This window comes from Dasypus novemcinctus, chromosome 17 (assembly GCF_030445035.2).
Source record: "Dasypus novemcinctus isolate mDasNov1 chromosome 17, mDasNov1.1.hap2, whole genome shotgun sequence".
Classification (NCBI taxonomy): domain Eukaryota; kingdom Metazoa; phylum Chordata; class Mammalia; order Cingulata; family Dasypodidae; genus Dasypus; species Dasypus novemcinctus.
In genome coordinates, this window is record NC_080689.1 from 30,076,573 (window position 1) to 30,100,296 (window position 23,724).

A 23,724-nucleotide genomic window follows, 5' to 3' on the forward strand; every position below is an offset into this window, starting at 1 on the left:
GCACAGAGGGAGCCCAAGAGACTGAGAGATTTTGCCAGTGAAAACCAGAGTGGAAAGTGGTTGAGGACAATTCTGCCTGCAGGTAGAGTTTTGTCGCAAATGCTTAGTCATTTAAATTAGGCGTTTAAGTCACTGTTAATACTAATAATAGATAATACATCCTGAGGGCTTATCATGGCCAGGCACTTGACATGTTTTTTGCATCTCATCTGCTCAACCGTTTTATGTTGGTCGGTGCTATTGTTAGCCCCCATTTTCTTAAAGAAAAGCTATTACCAGGGAGATTAACTATCTTGCCCAAGGTAACCCCGCTAATGGGATTTGAACCTTGTTTACTCTGACTCGGAAGCCCAAGCTCCGTACTGCAGGTCAAGGATTCCAAGACCCAAGAAAACTATTTTGTACACTTCCTTTTAAAGGAAGTAAATCTACAGAACTCTGAGAATATATCCTCAAGATCGCAGGCTCCTACAGCCCAATTTGAGAAGCAGTGTCTACAACTCATTGCTTTCTGGAAGACCTTGAAGAAACAGCTAGCCAAGTTTAAGTGGAAAGGCTGGAAGAGGGCATTCCAGGAAGAAGGAATGTTGGGAAAACACAAACAATGCCTGCAAGTAAGGCAGACACAGGGCTGGGAGGAAGCTGGCTCTGGGCAGGGGAATGAAGAGAGAGAGAGGAGGATATGTGGAGGCCAGGGCCAGCCTGTGGAGGCCAGAAGGCCCAACTAACTCTATCCTCCAGGTTTGTGTGCAGGAGAACAATACTCCAAAAGAGGTGGCTGACCCCTGAGCTGGAAGGAAAACGGTAGGAAAGAAGGCTCCTGGGGGGCTGGTAAACTCCAGGCAGTTTAGGATGATCTGATAGAAACCTGAGGTAAGGGAGTATCCAAGAGACATTGCCAAAGAAATCTAGCATTTTGGAATCTGGACTATCTGCCTCAATCTCAAGGACTGATAACAGAGAGTTAGTGATTTGGGGTGTGAGAGGGAGGTGGGGGGGGCAGGGAATAGGAAAGCACAGTGTAGCTGAACCACAGAGTGAGCTTCATACTAACACAGACACTCTGGTCTGAGGGGAGCCCTGGGTGAGAGCTGGAGGAGGAAACTGGGCGGGAGGCTCTAGTGGGAAGACAGTACCAAGGGCTCTGAGCTGGACCCACCTGAGGGACCAGGGCCGGTGAGCCGAGGCCCCAGGCCCTGCCTGGTCTCCAGGAGCGTGTGTAGACCTCACACCAGAGCCTGCGGCGTTTCATGTCTTTCGATTTTCAATTCTTTGAAATGATTCCTCTCCTTGGGTGGCAATTAACAAAAAAAAAAAAGCAAACAAAATTTGCAAAATTTGGTTAAGAGCTCAAGAACTGCAACAGCACAGTCCGTTCAAAAATTTGCTTTGAGAGCCTAGAAATCTATTTCCATCTCAGATTGTATATGTCTGTGTGTCTGAGAGCGGGTGAAGGGGGGGAGAATGAGTGTGAGAGGGAGAGAGTTGAGACGCCTTTGTTCCCGTGTCTGAGCTTGAGTGTGTGCGTTATACGTATGTTTGTTCCTGTGTCTGAGGCCCCTGTGTGCGCTGAACTTTCAAACCATAACAGAAACACTGAAGCTTGGCAAAGATAGCACAGGAATAATTATCTAATTTTGAAACATGTTATTATAATACCTACATGATGTGTAACAAACGTAACAATGTTCATGTTATATTCACCACCCCTGAGTTGTAGACTCACAATGCCAAGCCTTATCCCCAGAGGCTTCTCCAAGACCCAAGAGCCTAGCAGGCCCCACAGGGAGCTCTTCAAGGACTATAATACACACACACACACAGTGGCTTCCTCCGGGCCAAGTAGAGAGGGGGTACTGGCTGGGTAGATATGAGGAAATCACTTCAAGGGGGCAGAGCCATCTTGGGAAGGCAACTCCGTTCTCCCCAAATACCCCATGTTCCTCCACAGTAGAGAAGGCCCTGGAATTGGTAAGGAAACAACAGCCCTACAGGAGTCACAGAGGCAGCCAGGCTTCCCCTGACTCAGCTGTGGGCCAGAAAGTCCTGTGATCAACCAGGCTCCCCGCTTCCCCAGGGGGTTGAAATGGACTGAGGCTGAATGTGGGGGGAATGTTTGCTGTGTGCTGCTGTTCCCTGTTGACTTTAGCCAGTAGCTCTGTTTACAAACCCAGGTTGGTTTTCCCAGCACAGCTAATTAGACCAAAGACATCTGGTGTGAGGGCTGGGGAGGGCATCTGCTCAGAGCATTCCCCCCACACCCTGCAGCCATGGGCCAGCACAGGGCAGAACAGCTAAGCAGGACGAGACCCGTCTCCACCAAACCCTGAGTTCTCCTGGGAATTACGGTTGCCCTCACCCTGCCCTTCTCATGTTTGCTAAGCAAAACTGGGTCCCAATTCTTCAAGTATAAGGGGGCCACTGGAAGCCCAACTGTAGCTGGGGACCAAGGACTCGTCCTCCCCTTTGCTCTCCCATATCCAGAGCCCCTGCGCTGTGCAGGAAAGCCAGACCTCCTCAACCGCCTGCAAGAAAACCTCCCCTCCCTGGACACCCCCACCCCCCGAAAGGAGGCCCAGACCCTCCTCCTCCTTCCTATGCCCTCCCCAGTCAATCTCTGACACCTGCGGGTGAAGAGCGCTTAACCAGTTCTGGCTCAGAGGGAGGCAGGAAGGTGCCCCCGGAAGGTGAGAGGATGTAGGTGGACAGTTACAGGGCGGTGAAGAAAGGGAGGGCTGGGAGGGAGAGGAGGAGGGGCAGCGGCTTATCTCTCCCAGGAGGGGGCAGCTCACTCCAAACAGCTAATGCACTGGCGTGTGAAAGCCCCTCAATTAGCACTAATGATGCAATCAGGGAGGGAGGAGGAGGGACCAGAAATTCTGGTAGAGTCAGCGCCAACTTGCACACACATTCGCTCCAGCTCGGACACAATGGCCCCTTCACCCACACCGATGCGCACACTCCACAGGCAGCTTGGCCCACGCACGCCCGTGGGCACAAATGCATTCTTTGTACCAACTACTAACATGCTCATGGTTCGGGAGCCGCTGGTGACCCTGTGGGGCTGCGGGGATCCAGAGGGAGGAAGGCGCACCACCCCTCCCCCCCGCCCATCCAGCTAGAATTTGGGCTTCAGGGACCACGAAAATCAGAAATCAGAAAGAGTTTGTAGAGGGGATTAAACAGGCCATGTCCGCAAGCCTCACGGTCATTCCCCTGCTCCCACAGTTCCCGTCCCGTGCGCTCGCAGGTGCTGGCCCGGCAGCGCCCGCCTCTCCTTCACCCCCGGAATCCGCGGCTGGGCGAGGGGCCGCCACCCCCAGCGCGACCCGCGAGGGCGGGCCCCACGCCCTTTCCTGCGCCGAGTCCGCCCAGGGGCGCGCGGTGCCGAAGGGAGGCGGGGGATCACGGCGAGGTCCCTCTCCCCGGGCCCGGCCGCCCGGCCCCTCCAGAGCCCGTTAGCCGCCCCTTTCTCCTCTCCCCACCCCCTCCCGGCCAGCCGCGCTCTGCGCCCCCGGATCCCGTTATCCGGCCGCCCCGGCCCCGTTATCCGCCCTCGCGTTGGGCCCTGATTCCCCGGCGGGAGCCGTGGGGGCCGCGGGCTGGGCCCGGCCGGAGCCGCCTCGGCGCCGCTTCCCAGGCCGGGACGGCCGCGGAGGAGGTCCCGCTGTCAGTCAGCGAGGAAGGCCGGGCCGGGCGGCCGGAGGGGGCGGCGCCGAGGCCGGGCTCGGCCGGGAGCCGGGAGGCGGAGGCGGGGGCGGAGGCGGCGGCGGAGGCGGGGGCGGGGGCGGCTCCGGGCCTTATAAGTGGCGGGGGCAGGGCGGGAGGGAGGCAAGTGTCAGGCCGATGTGCCGCCCGCGAGGGGCCGGGGTCGGGGCCGCCGGGGCCATGCGCGCGGGCTGGGCAGGGGGCCGGCGGGGCGCGGAGCGGAGCCGCCTCGGAGCCTGAGCCGCCCGGGGCCGGGGCGCCGCGCGGGGCCGGCCGGCCGGGGGGAGGGGAGCGATGCGGCGCCGGCGGGCGGCGGTGGCCGCGGGTTTCTGCGCCTCCTTCCTGCTCGGCTCCGTCCTCAACGTGCTCTTCGCACCCGGCTCCGAGCCTCCCCGGCCAGGCCAGTCCCCCGGGCCCTCGCCCGCCCCGGGCCCGGGCCGTCGCGGCGGCCGCGAGGAGCTGGCCCGGCAGATCCGGGCGCGCTACGAGGAGGTGCAGCGCTATTCCCGCGGGGGGCCCGGGCCCGGGGCTGGCCGGCCGGAGCGGCGGCGCCTGATGGACCTGGCTCCCGGCGGGCCAGGCCTGCAGCGCCCCCGGCCCCCGCGGGCCCGGCCCCTACCCGACGGCGTCCCGGGCTGGCCCCCGGCTCCTGGCCCGGGCTCCCCCGGGCCGGGCCCGCGCTTGGGCTGCGCCGCGCTCCGCAACGTGTCCGGCGCGCAGTACGTGGGCTCCGGCTACACCAAGGCCGTGTACCGGGTCCGCCTGCCCGGCGGCGCCGCGGTGGCGCTCAAGGCGGTGGACTTCAGCGGCCACGATCTGGGCAGCTGCGTGCGCGAGTTCGGGGCACGGAGAGGCTGCTATCGGCTGGCGGCTCATAAGCTGCTCAAGGAGATGGTGCTGCTGGAGCGGCTGCGGCACCCCAACGTGCTGCAGGTACGAGGGTGGGGATGCGGGGTGTGTGGGTGCGTAGTAAGGGTGCTGATGGGCGTACCCAGGCCTCAGTCACTGGCTGGAAGAGAACACCTTGGTTTTGCAGATAAAGTGAGTCCCAGTGACCATGCCCAGGTTCAGCTAGGGGCAGGCCCTAGACCGTGGCACTTCCCATTGCACCACCCTACCTCTCATTCATTTCCCGAAGGACTCCTGGTTTTCTGAGCAGCGTCCACACATCCCTTAAAGACAAAGGCAAGCCAGGACTGAGGCATTCAAGACTCGCATGGGAGGGGTATGGGTTGTCCACTAGAAGCCTGCTCCCAGCTGGGCACTGTGCACCGTGCACCCAAGCCAAGACACGAAAAAGAAGAGGTCAGTCCTTAGGCGGAATGCCACTTCTCTCAACGTCCAGTGATGTGCCTGGCATTGAAGCTGGGGTGGAACAGCAAGAGGGCTAGAGAGAGACCCTGTGACAGACTTGATTCCCAGAGTGTTTCTCCCTTCCCTAGAAGTCACTGGAAGGACTCAAGAGGGTTGAGGCGCTTGTCAGAAATGCACAGCTCCTCCCAGAAGTGACCCTGGGAGTCTCCGGGCCCTGGAGTGAGTCTTTGAACCATTGGGGAAAGTTCAGGGCCCCGGCTCGGTGCTCAGGGGACATGCTGAAAGTCACACTATCTGAGTATCGGTGGCCAAGAGACTGGAAGGTTGAGAAGGCCAGGTGCCTAGGTTCCTGATAAGTGGGACTCTGCTCGCCCTTGTTCACTGGGAGGCAGAGGAAAGAGATGAGTCCCCGATTTATTCTCCTCCAGGCTAGACACATGAGAGTGGCCCTAACACACCCTACTTTCTCCCCTCCCCCAGGTCTCCATCCTTGAGTCTGCCCTGGGATTAGACACACTGTTCTCTTTGCACATATCTGAGCTGACAGGGGAATCCCTGGCCGATCTTAGCCCCAGGAACATAGGGTGTGTGCAGACTCCCAGGGAGAGGAGTCTTGGCCGCACCTTCCACCTTCCAGCCGGCTCAAGTGATGCTTTCTGCACCCAGCAGAACTGACTGGAAGACCAGGAGCCCCTCCCTCCTGTCCTGGGGAGTGAGATGGGAGCCTGGAGGGTTGGGTGGGCCTGGCAGAGTAAAAGAGATGGGGAGGTGACCCCATAGGAGTAGGCCAGAAAGCTATTTATACTCCTGCTGGTTCTCAATATCTCCGGGACACCCCAGCTCTGGTCAGACTCTTGCATCGGGGTCCAGGGCCCTGAACTGGTCACAAGAGGTCAGACAGAGCCAGGAGTCGTGTGTGGTTATGCCTGGTTGTAACGCTGACACTGCCCGGAACCAGCGGCTGGTTATGTGGCTGTTCCAACTGGGAGGATCTTGTTCTCTTCACTTCCCAGGGGCTCTTGGGAACTTTTTGGAAACCCTGGGGTGTCAGCCAAATTCTGAGGGGGAGGGGAGGTCCTGAGTGACATAGCAGGACTTGAAGTGTTAGATAATTGATCCAACCCCCCCACACACACACACAGGTTTGATGTTTGACGTGCTTTCCCAGTCTCTTAGGGAACTTTCCCTCCCTAGCCCCACCCAAACTTCCTGACAAGCATCCAGCTAGCCCCACACTGTATCAACAGAATTATCTTCCTCTAAATGTTAAACAGGGCAAGTCAGCTCCCCAGCCCAATTCTGAAGGAGTCAAGGGAAAAAGAAAATTACACCTGAGCAGTTTTCACCTAGTCCCTCGCTAGACCCAGACGAGGTCAGTCTGGGGTTGGCAGTTGACTCTTCTGGGGTTCCTGCCCTACGGTACACAAGTAGGGAAGATGGAGTGAAAGGCGAAAAGCTACCAGTAGGGAGAGGCGGAAGTTCCTTGGTGTGAGTTTAGGGACTATTTGGGGGTGGGTCTTCCCATTTATCTCCTGACGCCAGGCCAGTGTGCCTCTGGCTTCCTCAGCATACCACCTCTGCTGCCAGGGCAGCGCGGCGGGGTGTTTCCTGCTCAGGAGTCTTCAGGGTGGGTATGCAGAGAACTAGGAATAATGTCGTTTTAATACCTCTTAATCGTTTAAAATTTCAAAACCGTTTGACTGTTTGCTGAACTGGGGAGGAGCCAGAGAACTTGCCTTCGAGTTCCCGCTTCCCCTCCAGTCCCCTCCCCCTCTGTGCACAGCCCCAAAGTTGGTGCTGTGGGTTCTAATAGAAAGGCTCGGGATAGCGTGTCGCGCTGTGCGCTGCCTAGCACTGGCGCTGGTCGCCGTGAACCGCCGGGGCGAGGTTTAACTTTCTGTCCATCTTCTGTGACCCCTCCCCACGCCACCCCTGACACACGTACACACCCTCACGTGACAGATGCTGCTATGGCCCAGGGTCAGAGGGCACAAGGGTCTTCCCTCCCTCCCACCCCCCCAGTCATCCCCCCAGGGCCTCAGGCCCCAGATGGGGCCCCAGGCCTGCTTCGGCCCAGAGTCTGGGCCTGCTGGAGTATATTTCTTCTCCCAAACGAACAAAAGATGTGGCTGAAATGCTCAGCCGCATGCTTCCTGGGGGGGTTAATGGTGTCTTTTTATTTTTTCTGGAGGGGTGTTGATTAATACCTCGTTAACAGCGCATTTAATGACCTCCGGGTGTTTAATAACCTTCAGAAGTTTCCCACAAAGGCCCAGAGGATGGGCACGAAAATGAGAACCAGGCCCCAAGGCTGCTCCCCTTACCTCCCCCCACCTCCCCGTGGGGATCCGGGGCCTCCCTGAGCTGATGTGGAGAGAGAGGGAAGAGGACGGTGCCCAGGGCTGCCCCTTGGTCCCGCAAGTTGCCGCCCACGTGATCTGATGGCAGCTCTTTCCCTCGGGCCAGCACAATGGGCCAGCTGGCTCCAGGAAGGGGTGCTGAAGGGGCACTCGTGGGGATGGATGGGGGCATGTGAGGCACGGGGGAGAGCGAGGGAGGGTCGTGAGTGACAGCACGTAGGAGTGACACTGTGCAGTGCGGCGTGTCCCCCCCCACCCTGCAGCTCCTCTCTCGGAGGGGACAACTCAGCCTTTGTGTTGCCACCCCACAGGGTGCTCGTGGTTTTGAGCCCTGAGCTGAGCCCCGAGATGATGTGGAGTGTGTTGGGAGAGGAGCGGGACCCTGTGTGGATGCTGGTTTAGGTGCTGGCGACAAAGTCAGGCTGTGCTTCCCAGAAGCTCCTGAGTAGCTGGACTGTACCGGGCCCCTCCCCCAGATGATATGGAGTGGACACTTCCCTGTGTGACCAAGTCCCCAAATACCTGCTCTTCCTGCCAACCATCCCTCACCACCCCCAGACTTAGGCCGTGAACACCCACGGATATAAGTGCTTGTTACCTTCCCGAGGGAGCCCCCCTTCCTCCCACAAGACCCCAGCAGGGAAAAAACAATGAAGCTGCCAGAAAATGGACAAGGCGGAGAGCGGGAAAGGAGTTATCATCCTCATTTGCTGGCTTGTCTGTTAGCAAATGGTGTTCTTTGGAAAGAATCAAGTTATGGAGTCGGAGAGGCATGAGTTTGAATCCTAGCTCCTGCGTTTATTTGCTGTGTGACCTTGTACAAACTACCACATCTCTCAGAGTCCAATTCCCTCACCCGTAAATTGGAGATGATAGTACGCACTATGTCCTTTTAGGGTTGTTATACGAATTGAGTTAAGCTTGCAAATAAAGCACGTAACACAGTGCCTGGCACGTGGGTAACATGTGGTGACCAGACCTGCCCGTTTACCTGAACAGCAAGAGGGGAGGGCTGTTCAGGCTGAACAGAAGAGGGGCAGGGAGCAAAGGTGTGGGGGTGGCGGGGGCAGAGGGAGGGCTAGCTGAAGGCCCAGCCCCCTACTGTCCCCGCCCCCACCCTGTGACCTAATGACCCACACCGGGCCTCCCCCAGCTCTATGGCTACTGCTACCAAGACAGTGAGGACATCCCCGACACCCTGACCACCATCACGGAGCTGGGTGCCCCCGTGGAAATGATCCAGCTGCTGCAGACCTCCTGGGAGGACCGATTCCGAGTGAGCAGGGAGGGGGGCTGGGGCCCCGGGCTCCTTGCTGGGATGCTTCTCCCTTAGAAGGCAAGCCCTCCTGAGCAGCTTCAACTCCTGCTGAGGGCGGGTGGGCGGGAGGGAGGGAGGGAAACAAGGAGCAAAGGCCGACTGGGCCAGTGGCCAAAGGGTTAAAGAAAGAGCGAGCCTTAGAGGAGCCTGGCCTTGCTCCCCTCAGCCTCCCCTGCTCCTCCCCCTCCACGTAAACACGGTACTCACACACTCAACCTGGCTGCAGTGGACTAGAAAAGACCTTAGGGTCATCCTGACCACCCCCCCTTTCCATACACTGACCTAAAACCCCCCTCAAAAAGCAAATCCAGGAAGGAGATTTATTAGCCCCCACCCCACTCCCTGCCCCTGCCCATTTCCCACCCGTTCCATATTACTTACAGGGTCAGGCCAGCCAAGGGCTAAGAGAAAAATCACTGCCCTTGGTCCTTCTCAGGGCCTGGGGTCCATAGGCGAGAAAGGCCAACCCCCCGAGCTAAGTCCAGAGCCCCAAAGGAGGGCACCCTGGTGTCCTCCAGGCCCCACCTGGGAGAGAAGCCCTGAGCAGCCCCATGTCCCCCTCCCCCCCCCCCCCACCGTGTCCCCCCGCACAGATCTGCCTGAGCCTGGGCCGTCTCCTCCACCATCTGGCCCACTCCCCGCTGGGCTCCGTCACGCTGCTGGACTTCCGTCCTCGGCAGTTTGTGCTGGTCGGTGGGGAACTGAAGGTGACAGACCTGGACGACGCACGCGTAGAGGAGACGCCGTGCGCAAGCAGCTCAGACTGCGTGCTCGAGTTTCCAGCCAGGAACTTCACCCTGCCCTGCTCAGCCCAGGGCTGGTGCGAGGGCATGAATGAGAAGCGGAACCTCTACAATGCCTACAGGTGACCCCACCCCCCACACAGAGCGACAGGGAGCGCACAGAGGTCCAATGGGTGGGGGTGAGCCGGCATGGGGTCCGGGAGGCCAGCGAGCAGTCGGGAGATTCTGCCTTGACCATGGAGGCAGCAAGGGTGGGGAAAGGCATCCAGCCCAGTCAAGAAGGGAACATTCAGGCTCCTGGATGGGAAGCTAAAAATAGTTCCAAGGAGAGGCTGGGTGGGGGTTGGCAGCTGGAGGCCTCTTAAAATAGTCTCCAACTCAGAGCCTAAAGCTAGTGGATCTGGCACTGTCTCCTCCCGCCCTGGCACTCGCCCTTGACCTCTGGGTAGCTCCTCACTGGGCCCGAGTCATGGGCTGCTCTGATACCGGGGTTCAGTCAGGGGCATGATGTGCAGGTACAGGGTGCGGAAGAGCTGGGGAGGGACAGGGGATACAGCCCTCGGTTTTCAGTTGGGGATGAAGTTAGTTGTGATTTTAGCATGTGCACAGATCTGTACCCCAAGTCTGAGTAGACTCCATGGTGGACCCTGGGGATATGTGGTCAGTAGGCTTGAGGGGTCAGGCTCCCTGGCCAGGTTGGGGTTCTGCCCCAGGTTGGGGTAGAGGAAGGATGAGTCCCCAAAGGCTGGTCCACTGAGTCCCTGGTTTCTCTGTGGCAGGTTTTTCTTCACATACCTCCTGCCCCACAGCGCCCCACCTTCACTGCGGCCTCTGCTGGACAGTATTGTCAATGCTACAGGTGAGCCCCCCCCCCATCTGCTTCCCATCACCCTGCCGTTCCCCAGCAGGAGTGCAGGCAAGGCTGATCCAGGGCAGCCCATGGTCCAGAAACCATGACTTCCCAAACTGGAAGCAAATTCATTCCCAACCTACTGGATATCTGGGCCCACAGTCTAGAAGAAGCGAGGGCGAGGCAGCTGGCTGTCGCCTCTGGGGAGGCATGGGAGCCCAGGCACCCTCCTCCAGCCACACTGTACTCTGCAGGAGAGCTCACCTGGGGGGTGGATGAGACCCTAGCCCAGCTGGAGAAGGTGCTGCACCTGTACCGGAGCGGACAGTATCTGCAGAACTCCACAGCAGGCAGCAGAGCCGGTGAGTGGCTCCAGCAAGGGCCCCAGGGCTGGGGAGGTGGGAAGCAGGCGGGAGGGCGAGCGGCCCCCCAGTCGGCCACGCTGAGAGCTCACCTGGAAAGTCACCTTAGAGGTATTGATGCAGAGACTGCTGACCATTTAGCTTTTGCTTTGCGGTCTCAGCTCTGGCTAAGCTAGGACAACCATGATTCTGCCTTGAACGGGGTGGGGGGGTGGTGGGAGCGGGCGGGCACGGACACCCCTTCTGTGGGTGGCTCCGCACCTCACCAGTTACTGTCTGTGCTCAAGTTACCCCGTGAGCCTCGTTTTCCTCATCTGTGAACTGGGCTCCGTATTACCCGCCTCACAAAGTCGTGATGAGGATTAAATGCCAGGTGAGGTGTGTGAAAGCAATTAGTCGGTTCCTCCTCCACAGCTGGAACACAACCCGTGTTCTCTTCCCTTTCGCTTCCTCCTGCCCTCTCTCAGCTCAGCCGCTGGAGATGGAGAGGGCCTCCCTGCTGAAACCAGCTCAGGAGCCCCGGGGCGGGGGGAGAGCTGTAGCCACTGGTCCCCGGCCGTGGGCCCTCTGCTGAGGCCGTGGTCAGCAGGGGCTGAGCAGTGGGCAGGAGCCCTGGCCAGTCTTAGGGTGGGGGAGCCCTCGTTAGCCCTGTAAATAAAGTTTAACGAGGTGAACAATGGCTGGCTCTGTCCCTGAGGACGCCGTTTATGGGGCTGTAAATCACAGCCAGCGCTGGACTTTGGTAGGAGGCAGGAGGGCGGGGCGGTCAGAGGCCCAGGGCTTCTGCATTATCAGTCCAGAGCTGGCGCAAGCAGCGGGGACAACTCGGTGAGCTGGAGGACTGCAGCCGAGCAGCTGGACTGTGAGTTTTGAAAGCCTCTGGAGCTCTTTCTATACAACGGGGAGATCACAGGTTCTTCCCCTAGCCGCCACCTCATGCACTCAGGCTGCCAATTCCAAAATGTTCCTTTTGTGTTCTTACGTTCATTTGCCTGCCTCTTAACTTCAGAAATCCCTGACTCCCTCCAGGCCCATCCGAGTAGCTTGCCTGCCCCTCTCGCCAAGGCCAGGGAAGAAGTGGGACGGAGGGGTGCACTGAGCCTTGCTATTCAAAGTGTGGTCTGCAGACCGCGACACTGACATCACCTGGAAGCTGGTTGGAAATGCAGATTCTCGGGCCCCAGCCCCACTGGATCAGAAGCTGCATTTTAACAAGATTCCCGTGGTGATTCACATGCACACTGAAATTGAGAAGTCCGGTTCTCAATGTCCAAAATGCCCTGGCCGCTGCAGCCAGCCTGGACAGTGGGTGGTTCTCTGTGTGCTACACCCACACATCCTATGCCTGCCTGAACCAGCTGTGTACCCTTAGATTTGGGAAATGCGGGTCTCCCAGCAACCAAATCTGAACTTTACCTTCCCGAGCAGTCAGCCCGTTTTCCACCCTCTCCACACTGGGGCTGGGCTGGACCTGCCTCAGCTTTCACCTAAGGAATGAGTCCTTGCCGCCCTTTTCGGAACGTGGCCCCAGCCTTCCCTTCTGGACACACACAGTTCTCATTTGTGCTCCATCCCCAAACCTCAGGGTACCAGCGCATCCCAGAGAGCACCATCCCCCAGGAAAACTACCGCTGCTGGCCGTCCTACCACCACGGGAGCTGCCTCCTCTCGGTGTTCAGCCTGGCTGAGGCCGTGGACGTCTGTGAGAGCCATGCCCAGTGCCGGGCCTTTGTGGTCACCAACCAGACTACCTGGACAGGTGAGCTGGGGGAGAGGGAGTTCCAAAGGAGGAAGGAAGCGGGGCGCCCCTGGAGGCTCTTGACGGGTTGTGGGCCCCCCGTTGGCAACCCGAGGAGAGGCTGAGATGGTGACAGACAAGTCCGTGTGCTCCCGAGGTAGTCCCATCTGGGAGAGGGCCCCTGCTTCTTCCAAACACCCAGTGCAATTACCCCGCACCTCTGCCCCCAGGTCGGCAGCTGGTCTTTTTCAAGACGGGATGGAGCCAAGTGGTCCCCGATCTCAACAAAACCACATACGTGAGGACTTCTGGCTGAACTACCTGTGGGCTCGGCCGGCCAGCTGACCCTCCCCGCCAGCTGGACTTGCCTGTGGAGGGAGTGACTTGCACTAGCCACACTGCATGTCACGCTGGAAACCCTGCAGACAAGGCTGACATCCCAGACAGTCGGACGTGACCAGGACAAACGTGCAATAATGCAAAATATTAAAATGTGAGTTGACCAGCCTTTAAATGGGACTGCTGGCTCCAGGGCCAGGAATCATGGGGGCTGGCTACCTCTCCAGCCCTCTGGTCTGTGAGCAGGATGCAGGCTGGTGGCCCCTTGGGGGCTGTGTGAGAATGTAGCCTAAGCCCTGCTGCCGCTGCACGTGCCAAGGCTGGGCAGGGGGCTGCGTGGGGACAATCGGCCGTGGAGTGTTCCGTCAGCCGAGCTCCTGATGGGAGACTTGGCTGGAGGATGCTCCGGGGTGACTCTGGCCTCCCAACAGGAGGCGCTCACGGGCCAGCCGAGGGGTCAGGGGCAGAGGAGCACACATCCGAATGAGCCAAGACGTGGGGTGGAGGAGCAGGTTGCGTTTGAGCCAAGACCTGGGGCAGGGGTGGAGCCGGGGCGCTTGGGCCTCATTTGCTTTCAGTGAAAGCAGCAAAGCAGCCAAGACCAGGCTCTCCCCGCCTCCTGGAGTTTGTATATCCAGAAGCTTTTGTACTTCTTGTTCATTAAATTGTTTATTTTTGTAAAAAGTCTATATATATCAATCAGTTAATAAAATGACGTTTCACGGCAAAGTCTCTTCCCAAACCCCCGGTCTCTTGGGCCTCGGCTTGAGCATCCTCGGTTGTGTCTCCCGTGTATGTCTGCGGGTGTGTGTGTGTCATTGAAACTTGCAAAATAGGCTTTCAGGCCGTGCTTCCACGGAGCCTACCTCCCTCCTCAGTCCCCCACATCCACATACCAACATATAAGGGCTCCATCTTCCCCCAAGGAGGGCTTGCATTTCACCCCGGGTTTCTTACATACTAAGCCTTAACCCAAAGGAGTGATGCCCCCGTGGTGAGATAGCAGCCACCTCCGTTAGCTGGAGAAGTTCCTTCAGGAAGGAGTCAACAGGGGACACCCAGCCAGGCCAGCTTTGCCTCTGCCCCGCCATCGCCACTGCCCGTCACAATCTTTCCCTGAGCAGAAAAGATGTGGAGAGTGGTGGAGGTTGGGGGGAAAAGAGGCTGTGGGAAGGCCAGCCTCTTTCTGGATTTTTAGGAGGAGCAGTCCACCGGGAGAAGGCCCAAGCATAAGGGAAACAGGTGCGAGGGTCTAAGATCACACCGACGCCAGGGAGGGCCCCAACGCAAGCCCAGGCCTTCTCAGCTTGAAATCTCCTACCCTCTCTGGTACACCATTTTGCTTCTAGAACATTCTCAAAGGGCACAAATCACTGACGGCTTTAAAAAGCATAACCAAACTTTAACTCCATTTTCTCAATAGATGTGGTTGGTATAATTTGTCACAATACAAAGTGTCCCTGTAGTTCTAAGGAACTGAGGAACCAACGCCAGCTCGAGTTTCCTGGTGTTGGACCCACGGGATGCCGCTTTCAGAGGCTGAGGGAGAGCAAGGCTGCCGCTCAACCGTCTTCAGCACACACACACCCCCTACGTCTTGCCTCTGACTGTCTGGACTTGGTGATTGTGGCGGGGAGGGCGGGTCAGGGCCTTGTTCATCCCAGACAAATGCTGCCGGTGCTCGCCACCCCCTGTCCCCACGGCTCTGAGGAGGAGTCCCCGAGGGGGCATGCACAGCCTCCAGCCCCTCTCCCTGAATTTGCTCAGCACGACGCCTGCAGCCTGCCCACTGCACGCCGTCTAAGTGTGTTCAGTCTTGCACTGCCCTCTGCTATTCCCCACCTGCAGACTAGTCTCGCTGACTTGGGGGGTAAGAGGAGCCACGTCACTGAGCTGGCCCCAGGAGGAGCCGGCATGGGTGAGAACTGATGGGGGTGAGCTGGGCAGGAAGCTTTTTGAGGTGTGTGCAGTCCGGAGGGACAGAGGCCCAGATTACATCAGAGAGCCCCACAGGAGCCTGGGAGCCACATAATTTAGGGTGGGGAGGAGGGTGGAGAAGGCTGAAGAAGTACCAAGCACCAGCTCCTGGGCTGCCAGAGGTTTGCTGACGAGTTCACTAGTCCACGGAAAGGGGAAGAGGGGAACGACGTTCAGAGAGTGTGCCAGCTCGGGCCTCTGCAAGGTAGGTTTGTCACTCCAATTTTACAGACCTGAATGCCAAAGCCCTGGTCATGGCTGCTAAGGGATTTCGTGAACATTCGAATCCTTCAAAGCCCAAACTCTGTTCACTACTATGTGCTGCCTCCCAAAAAGAATTGCAGCAAGAGGAATCCAAGTTAGAGTTTAATTTTTCACTTCCCACAATACTGATGTAGTACTTGGGCTTTTAAATAAAAATATTGTATACATGTATGTGTAAAAGTCTTAATCCTAACTAAATTATAATTCTTCCCCAATTTAATAACTGTTAATCCCTATTTTTCAAAGAAAACTTAAAAATTTATTTTTATTCAGATAGATTTATTTTTCACTTCCTGCAATACTAACATAGTACTTTAGCTTTTAAAAGAAAATTCTTGAGGGAAGCAGATGTGGTTCAAGCAATTGAACTCTTGCCAACCACACGGGAGGTCCGTGGTTCGGTTCCCGGTGCTTCCTAAAGAAGACAGCAAGCTGGCGTGACGGGCAGGTGTGGCAAGCTGCTGCAACAAGAAACACAAGAAGAAAGACATAATGAGACACAACAAAAAGCAGGCAACAGAGGTTCCCCGTGCTTCCTAGAGAAGACAGGCAAGCCAGCGAGCTGACAAGATAGGCCGGCACAGCGAGTTAATACAACAAGATGACACAACAAGAGACACAGGAGGAAGAACATAATGAGAGACACAACAAAAGCAGAGAATGCAGGTGGCTTAGGCGATTAGGCGCCTTCCTCCCACATCAGAGGTCCTGGGTTCAGTTTCCGCTGCCTCCTAAAGAAACAAAGACAACACCCAGACACAGCAAGTGCAAACAACGAGGGAGTGGGAAGAAATAAATAAATACCAAAATTCTTAGAAAAGAACCTTATGAATGTGTGCCACACAAAAATGGAGATCCAAAGGGAATCGAATCTTTTGAGAATGACTCACCCACAGGACTTTCTTCCTGGGAATGAGCTGTGCTTCAAAACCTATTTCTGGGACATGAATGGCCAGGCTCACTCCTGTGGAATAGAGTAAAGGGCTTTTGCAAGTGGTGAGGTGATGGAGTAGAAAGAAGGGAGGTGGTGAATGAAAGCCTGAGGCAAAATTATTCTTCCCTACCCCAGGTGGCCGTTTATATAGAGCCACCTGTCTCCCCGGAGGACTTTTTGGTTCCTGGGTGCGTCTTGTCCCCGCTTCTGCCAAAGCCAGGGCCGTATCCCTCCTCCCCAAAAACCTGTGTTCTTTCCACTCCACTTTGCTGCACTGCCCATGACACCCAGGTCTAGTAGGTGAAAGAAATATATTCACCCAGGAAGCCTCAGGTGGCACATTCCGGAGGAAGAAGGGAGCATCCTTTCCAGGGTGGGGGAAGCCGGTGGCAACACAAGAGGGGCTGTGGTGTCCAGTGGTGCCCCCACAAGGCTCTGGAGCCAGCCCGAGCTGGGCAGGAATCCTGACCAGTTCTGCTCTTGGCTGGCTGTGCGATGTAAGTGTGACAGCTTCCCTGAGCCTCTGTTTCCTCATCTCCCAATTTCAGATTGATACATCTGCTTCACAGGAGTGTTAGGGGAATTGTATGATTTAATGGACCTAAAGGTCTTAGCCAGTGCCAGCAAATGGAAGGTGCTTAGGAAATACTAGCTGATGCTGTCGTTATTAGCAAGCCGAGCCCTCAATGTTCAACCGTCCAAGAGCATCCAATCTGGCTGGGAGGACCAAGGCCTGGGCTGGGCTGCCCTCACTGCATCCTCCAGGCTCCCCACGCCCCCAACAGGGAGCATTGCCATCACCCAGGGAGGTGGGGCCCAGCTTTCCAGGTCAGTGCCCTGGGAGTCGAGTGTGTGGCAGACAGAAGGAGGAAGAGGATTAACACAAAAGCAGAAAATGGGATTAGGAGGCCTCAGGCCAACGTACCCAACCGCCCCCATCCATGACAATGATTTCTTGCTCTCACTCCATGACTTCTGCAGCCTGCAACATGTAAGCCTTGGTTGCCCCCTGCTCCAAGGGGCAAAGCGGGAAAGATTTGACAGACTCAGAGGATGAGAGCGTGCAGGCAGCTAGGACAAGGGGCCGGGTTGCTGCTGACCACAGGCCACGCCTGGGTACCTACAGAAAGCGCTTTCTCATTTAATCCTCATGGCAGCCCAGAGAGGTGAAGAACCTTGCTCAAGGTTATTCAGCTGAAAACTCAGAGCTGGTTCCAGCCTAGGCTATTGCACCCGAACGCCCACGTTCCTCCCTCTCCGCCCCACTGCCTCGCGCAGAAGCACTATTTCTCCCAGGACCTGAAGGACCAATGATGTGCACACACCTGCCAGTTCTTCTGCGGAGGATTTCCAGGCTTACACCCTGCTTCTGATGGGAAGCCCAAGGGCAGTTTTTTCCCTCCTCCTCTTCCGCTTGGCACGATCCCATAACAGTGAGGATGCCCCCAAGAGCTGAGCCTCTGTGAGGACCACTTGGAGGTCTGTCATACATGATTTTAATTTTTCCCTGGTCACTTCTCCGTGACACCCAGCCAACCCTACCCACCTGGTGAATCAAGTAGTGCCTGCATCAGTCCCGTCTATGTGAAGATTGACCACAATTTGTCTTAAAATTACTTCTCAAGCTGCAAGAGAATCCCTGACAACAGCATTTGAGGGAAGTTCAGTCCCCCAGCCCATTCCATAGATCAGGATCAAAGCCACTTTCTGCCTCCTTCTAGACTAAGCCCTTATCCTCCTGCCCCTCCTCCTACCCCCTCCCACACACACACACCTGCATCCTCTTACCTGCTGTCCTCTAGCCTTACTCCAGCTCCAGAATGTCTCTAGTGAGGTGCAGTGACAGGAACCCCCCATATCAGTTAGGGTCCCAAGAGGATACAGAGAGTACCTGCAACATAACACATGTGCAAGTGCCAGGGAACCCCGAGGGAGAGTGCTGTAAGCCAGGGCTCCTGGCAGCAGAGCGGTCGCCATGCCTACCCGAGGGAAGGGAGTGGGAGCCACTACCAGAGCCCGGGAGGAGAGAGTCCTGTAGAGCCGGCCCTTTGAGAAGAGAAGTGACCGAGAGACACAGCCAGACAGGGAAACCCAAAAGGGGGGAGACAGGGGGACGCACACCCTGACCTCATTCTCCTTCCTCCCTCCCCCAATCTCCAGTCTAGCTCTCCATTAGTCAATCCCAACCCAAAGCCAGAGGGCAGGGGAGTGGATGTGAGGTCCATACTGGTCAGCCTTCCAAGAAAAGAGCAGGCTGAAGAACGGTGGAGAACAATTCAGGAGGGGCAAACAATGCATCGGGCATGTCCTCCCCCCACTTTGCGTCTGAGCCTTTGTTTGCTTTGAGGGGAGGACAAGAGAAGACTGGTTTTTGTTTCCAGTTCTATTCTTAGATATTCAGCTATTTGTTGTTCTGTTTGGATGAAGTCATATGCTGGGCCCAAGCCTTCCCAGACTTGTCTACAGCATGCATTTTCAACAGAGATGATATCACCCCCAAGGAGATGAAACTTGGTTCTTGGGCAACCAAAAAACTTTAGATATTACAATGATTTATAGCCCTCCAAAGAGTCCTTTGAATTATTTTTCCTCAAATAATTTACCCAACCTACCTTTGCCTATACTGAACATCTTTAGCCACTCACAAACCTCCTGCAACTACCTGCAGTTTACAGCTGTTTCTGGGTATCTTCTTACCCAGAAGACCTCAGCATCACTGGCAAGCCAGGAGTGTCCAAAGGACACTCACTCTTTTATTGACTGATCAAGCCACAAAATATTTCTTGAGTGCTAGTCACTGCAATGAACGCAGAAATATCAGACCTGCCCCTGCCTTCTAGGAATTCACCATGTCACTGAAGATGTCACAAAGATAGACAAATTCAACAAGACAGTGTAGGAGATAGGACTACAAGGGAATGAGGTTTATGAACTCAATCTCAGGGCTACCTGGTCACATCTCAAAACATTAAGGGATGGTTGACCTGGTCCCCCAGGAGCCCCACTCCTAACACTTTTCCATCCAGAGAAATGCTTGTTTATCTTTGCTCTTTCAGTTCTTATCTCTAAACCAGTTCCCTATTTGTCCCCAAACATTCCCTCCATTCCCATGGTGACTCAACTTCTTCAACAGGCTTTGGTGTGGGGCCTGTCAGAGGCTTCTTGAAAGTGTAAATAGATTGCGTCTACTGTTTCCCCCTTATCCATACACTTATTTGGCCCTTCAAAGAGCTCTAGTAGATTAGGAAGGCAGGATTTTGCCTTACCAAAGACAAGCAGCCTTCCCACAAGAGGTGGAGCTTGCTCAAGTGCTCCATAATCCTGCCCCTAGAAATTCTGCCGATTTGCCTGGCATGGAGACAAAATTTGTGGGCCTACTCCCAGAGGCCCCTCTGGTGCCCCTCAGATCTTCAGCTCAAAGGTCAAGCTTAAGGAAAGGCTCTTATTTTGTCCTACCTTTCCATGATATCAATCATTTTGTTGGGGAAGGGGGAAATAAAAGTAAAATATATAATATGATTTGCTTTCCATTGCTTGAAGATTTAAGTCACTGTTATTCATCTAAACTTGTACAGAAGATAATAGTGAGGTTATCTGTATAACATTTCATTTTATGTCATATCACCTTGTTTATACCACTCTTTAGGTTGTTTATAGAATATAGATTACCTTTAAATGCTCTGGTCTTGTTTAGTCATCTGTTTTCTCCCATTGATAAAAAAAAAAGTTTAAAGGCAGCCATTGTTCTAAGAAATGACTCTTGTATTTAGGGCATGGAGATGCTCTAATTGGGAAAGACAGTTTGTCTTGTGTCTTGGTTTCCCATATCTTTTTGAACCAGGCTTTGATGCTATGTGGAGACTGCTGACTCTATCATTGAGCTGTACAGCATTTTGCAGTTATAAAGACCAAATGAGTTTCTTCTTTAAACATAGACCTCTGCTTAGCACATTTAGTACTATTTGACTTGGGTCTCAAGATAGTGATATTTCCAGAATGGATTTTACACGCAGAAAAAAAATTGTTTTAATTACCCACGATCCTATTACATATGTTGAAATGGCCTGTTTTGTTTTGCTTTTATTTCCTATAGGCTCTCCAACAATTTGCTGAGATGAAAAGATTTATGCAGAGTACTTTTGGGTTAGGACCTTACAGGTTAACTCTTTAGTGTTCAAGTCAGTATACAGCCTATTAATGCTACTTCTGAAAATATATTCTGAGCTAATAATTCAAAATTTGGATTCATATGCATGTAGATGCTCCTTGCAACAAAATGAAGATTATATAGCAATATGAAAAAGTGTGTGAAATATAGTGTTAAATGAAAAAGCAAGATGCAAACCCACGTATGCAACTATGTAAAAATGTATGTGAAGAAAGACAGGAAGAAAATACACAAAAATAAATATTGTGCAAGGATAATAGCTAATTGGTATTTTTCTCTATTCTCTAAATTTCTTATATATTGTAATGTTGCTATATTAACAAAAAGTTATTTTAATTAAATAATTGCTTCAGGGGATTAAAGGAGTAGCTAAAACTTTTTATCTAAAGAAACCAAAATCTCTCTGCTATTGTGTTATAAGAATTTTATCTAAATGGGATTTTTGGAAAGTCAGGTCCACCAACTCTCCAATCCATAAAAGGTGTTTGATGGCATTGAAATCATAAATAACTACAGAAACCAGCAGGGAAGGAAGTGGGGGAGAGGGGCTGTGGAACAATCTGGAGAATTAAGGTCTGAGCATATTTGTACCACAGACCTGTCAGGCCTTTTGATTTTTCAAGAGAATCAGAGTTCTTGTAAACTTTCTCGATTTGTACATTTTGGCCACTAATTCAAATACAAAAAAATAAAATAAAATAAATATTTGTGGGCCAAATGGAACATGTCTACAAGCTGGATTCAGCCAGCTGGTGGCCAGTTTGGGACATCTAGCATAAAACCCATGTCTAATGTTACAGGCAAATGACTGGTATCCAAGTACTCAGGCAACCCAAATCTTCCCCATCTTTTGTTCACTTGTCCTCAGTGAGTCCAATCCCACTTCCGACTATTTGATGAGGGTGATGAAGGATATGAACCCTCAGAATTATAAAGGCTTGTGAATTTGTTCCTGGTTGGAAGCAATTCTCATGCCAGAACGTGAAAACTGGCAACATTTTTTATATTAATTTGCTTCTCCATCTGTCGCTTACATTTAGTGTTGCTGTGAGGAATGGATTTGATGCTGTTCAAATATGCCCAATTTCATACTTGAGCTCCTTCACAGTTGTCAGATGGTGCCAGCCAGTCCCAGGCTCTGTTTCCAGTTTGTTGTCAATCAGACTGAAACAGTCAATGTGCTTATCGCATTTATTCCAATCCCACTGCCCTGTCTGACTCTGTGTACCAGCTTCAGAGGACTGACATCAAGATGTGGCTGCCTCTTCTGCTCCATCTCAGCTTCCCATCTCCCTGTCATCCCTGGAGCATCTTTGGCACCATGACCACTGAAGAATGCTACCTGCTTCTATGCTCGTGTCTGCTTCTAATCTCCCAGGAGGGTGCCCAGACAATTTCCACTTCTGGAAAATGACCCTTTCCCCTGCACACACACTTTCCCAATGTTCTCAGATCCTTGATACTTAAGGCACAGCTGACACCCCAGAACTGACCATCTTTCTCTGTCTCATTCCCATGGAACGCCTGGCCTCACAAGTCAGCAATGCTGACCTCGGGCCATGGCAAACTGCAAGAGCAGGAGCTTCTAGGAACTTGTGCCTTGATCAGCTAATTTATCACAGATCAATAAACAAATGAGTTGAGGTTCCCCAATTAGCCAGCTTTGGTGTCTATGTTGCCGACTACCTATCCCTCCCCAACCAGGACCTACCATGGTTACAAACGTCTCCTATTAGATCTTGGTTTATTTTGGGCCTTGCAGAAGCTGCCAGATGTTTACTTTTAACGTGAAGAGAATTACACTGCTCTTGCGGTTTGGGGGGAAAGAAGGGAGAGCTCAGGGTTGCAGGGTCTGGCAAACCCCTCCATAGCCCAGTCACTGGGGGCTCCTTTGCCCTCCTCTCCAGATGTGGCCCAGCCCCCAAGCCTCCTGAGATCAGTTTTGCCAACTCAGCAGATCCAGACTATTCCGAGCATGGAGGACCTCGCAGCCTCCAGCGCCCAGGCTGCACACACATGGCCCTGCATGTGTGGAGCACATGTGTAACTCTGAGGTCACACTGGGCTCCACCGGCTTCAGAGGCACCTTGAAGGGGGACACTTGCTGCAGAGCTGCCTTCTCACCTTGGCTCCTCTGGAACAACTCCCTCCTTGACAGGAACTAAGGCAGAATTTCCTCTGGAATTATTTGGACTACCTGAAAGAAGCACTTTTGGCAGTTATGGCCATGATAGGATCATAAAACTAACCCTAGAACCCCACAAAGTCTGACTATTTTACAGTTAAAACCTTATTAATGACCCCATCATAGCTCGCAGAGTCCAGTAGAATTTACTAATGGGAACTGAGGCTAACAGCCGAGCTCAGGGCAAATACCTTTTCTTCCTGCCAAGGTCTAAAGACTTCCAAAGACATGACAGGGAATTACCTACGATCCGTATATTATAAAGGAAAGTTTCTGATCTCACATCACCTTGTGCCGCCATTTATCTCAGTTGCTCGACAAGGAGGGATAACCTACTCATTTGTCCATTTATCAACCTGTTTGGTCTGTCCTCCGTCTCTCCATCTGCCTTCCTTCTCCCTTCTGCCCTCTTGGATGCTAATAAACTAGAGGCTAAAATTATCTTCTCTTTTCCTTTTTTTCCTCCTGGTGCTCAAGAAGCATGACCTAAAAGCAGCCGTTTGGAACCAGCTCACACTCTAAACAGAAAAGGACCTGGGAAAAGGGAGGGTGAGCAGCCACCCACTGCCCAGAGTAACCCAGACAGACTGCCGGACTTGTGCAAAGGAGACAGGGCCGGGGCAGAGCCACATGTGGTCATTACAACTGGGTTGCCTGCAGCCCACTTGCTCTCTTCTCCTAGAATTCCTAGGAAGTACACTCCACCCGTTTCTGAGCCATTTTTCTCAAACTCAGCCATGATTGGGAGCCGGTAGAAGGGAGACCTTCTCTCTCTTTCTCTCCCCCTCTTTCTCTAAGAACTTTTCTTTCCAATAATAAATGAGAGGCAGAAATCACAAAGCCCTGGCTCAGGATGAAACTGTCAATTGACCCAGTTATGCCTATATCCAGCCCCCTCCAAACCACCATCTTTTACCACCTCCATTCCCTTCACCAACCCACAGTATGTAATTATTCAGGTGGAAATAGTGGCACCTCCAATCTAGGATTCATCTTTCCTTTTTCTTTCCTCATAGCTATGCCGGGGCAGGGGCAAAGTCAAGACCATCTTCAGCACATCCTTCTCCAGGAAGTGCTTCCCTCTCTTCCTTCAAAGACTCCTGCCATCCCCAGGGCACCCTTTCCTCTCCTGCTTCCACCCTCATGACCCATCTAAGATAGACCCATCAATTAATGATTTTGTTGCACACAGATTTCACCTTCCAGCTTTGTTTACCTGGAATATGATGACTCCCCTGAAAATGTTGAGCCCAAGGGGAGCTCTGGAGGCCCACTCCTGGAAGTGGCCGAGAGTGAGGTTATTCCAATACAGTTATCCCTTCCACATCATGCAGGTTAGGGATGCGGCACTCGCGATCTGGAAAATCCATGGAAAATGTTCATACCAGAGAAGAAGTCTGAATTTTATTCTCTCTCTTTTATGGGATGTTACAGTACCTTACTGTAAAATTTTGCTTAAGTATT

At 53.9% G+C, this 23,724-nt stretch overlaps 1 protein-coding gene across 3 annotated transcripts; it reads left to right on the plus strand.

Annotated features, from left to right (window-relative positions):
- Positions 1-3,856: 3,856 nt before the first annotated feature.
- PKDCC (protein kinase domain containing, cytoplasmic) lies at positions 3,857-13,461 on the plus strand. 3 transcript variants are annotated; one of them, XR_009181121.2, is made up of 7 exons: positions 3,857-4,641; positions 8,536-8,658; positions 9,294-9,565; positions 10,223-10,302; positions 10,548-10,655; positions 10,943-11,517; positions 12,241-12,351. XR_009181121.2 is itself a non-coding variant. In XM_058278464.2 (7 exons), exons 1-7 carry the CDS (start codon positions 4,003-4,005, stop codon positions 12,707-12,709), a joined length of 1,482 nt encoding a protein of 493 aa, XP_058134447.1. In that variant the 5' UTR covers positions 3,867-4,002; the 3' UTR covers positions 12,710-13,461. The 3 variants fall into 3 exon arrangements, 1 of the variants encoding a protein (XP_058134447.1); XR_009181122.2 differs by having other exon boundaries at positions 10,943-11,028; positions 12,241-12,313; XM_058278464.2 differs by lacking the exon at positions 10,943-11,517 and adding an exon at positions 12,624-13,461 and having other exon boundaries at positions 3,867-4,641; positions 12,241-12,414.
- Positions 13,462-23,724: the final 10,263 nt, after the last annotated feature.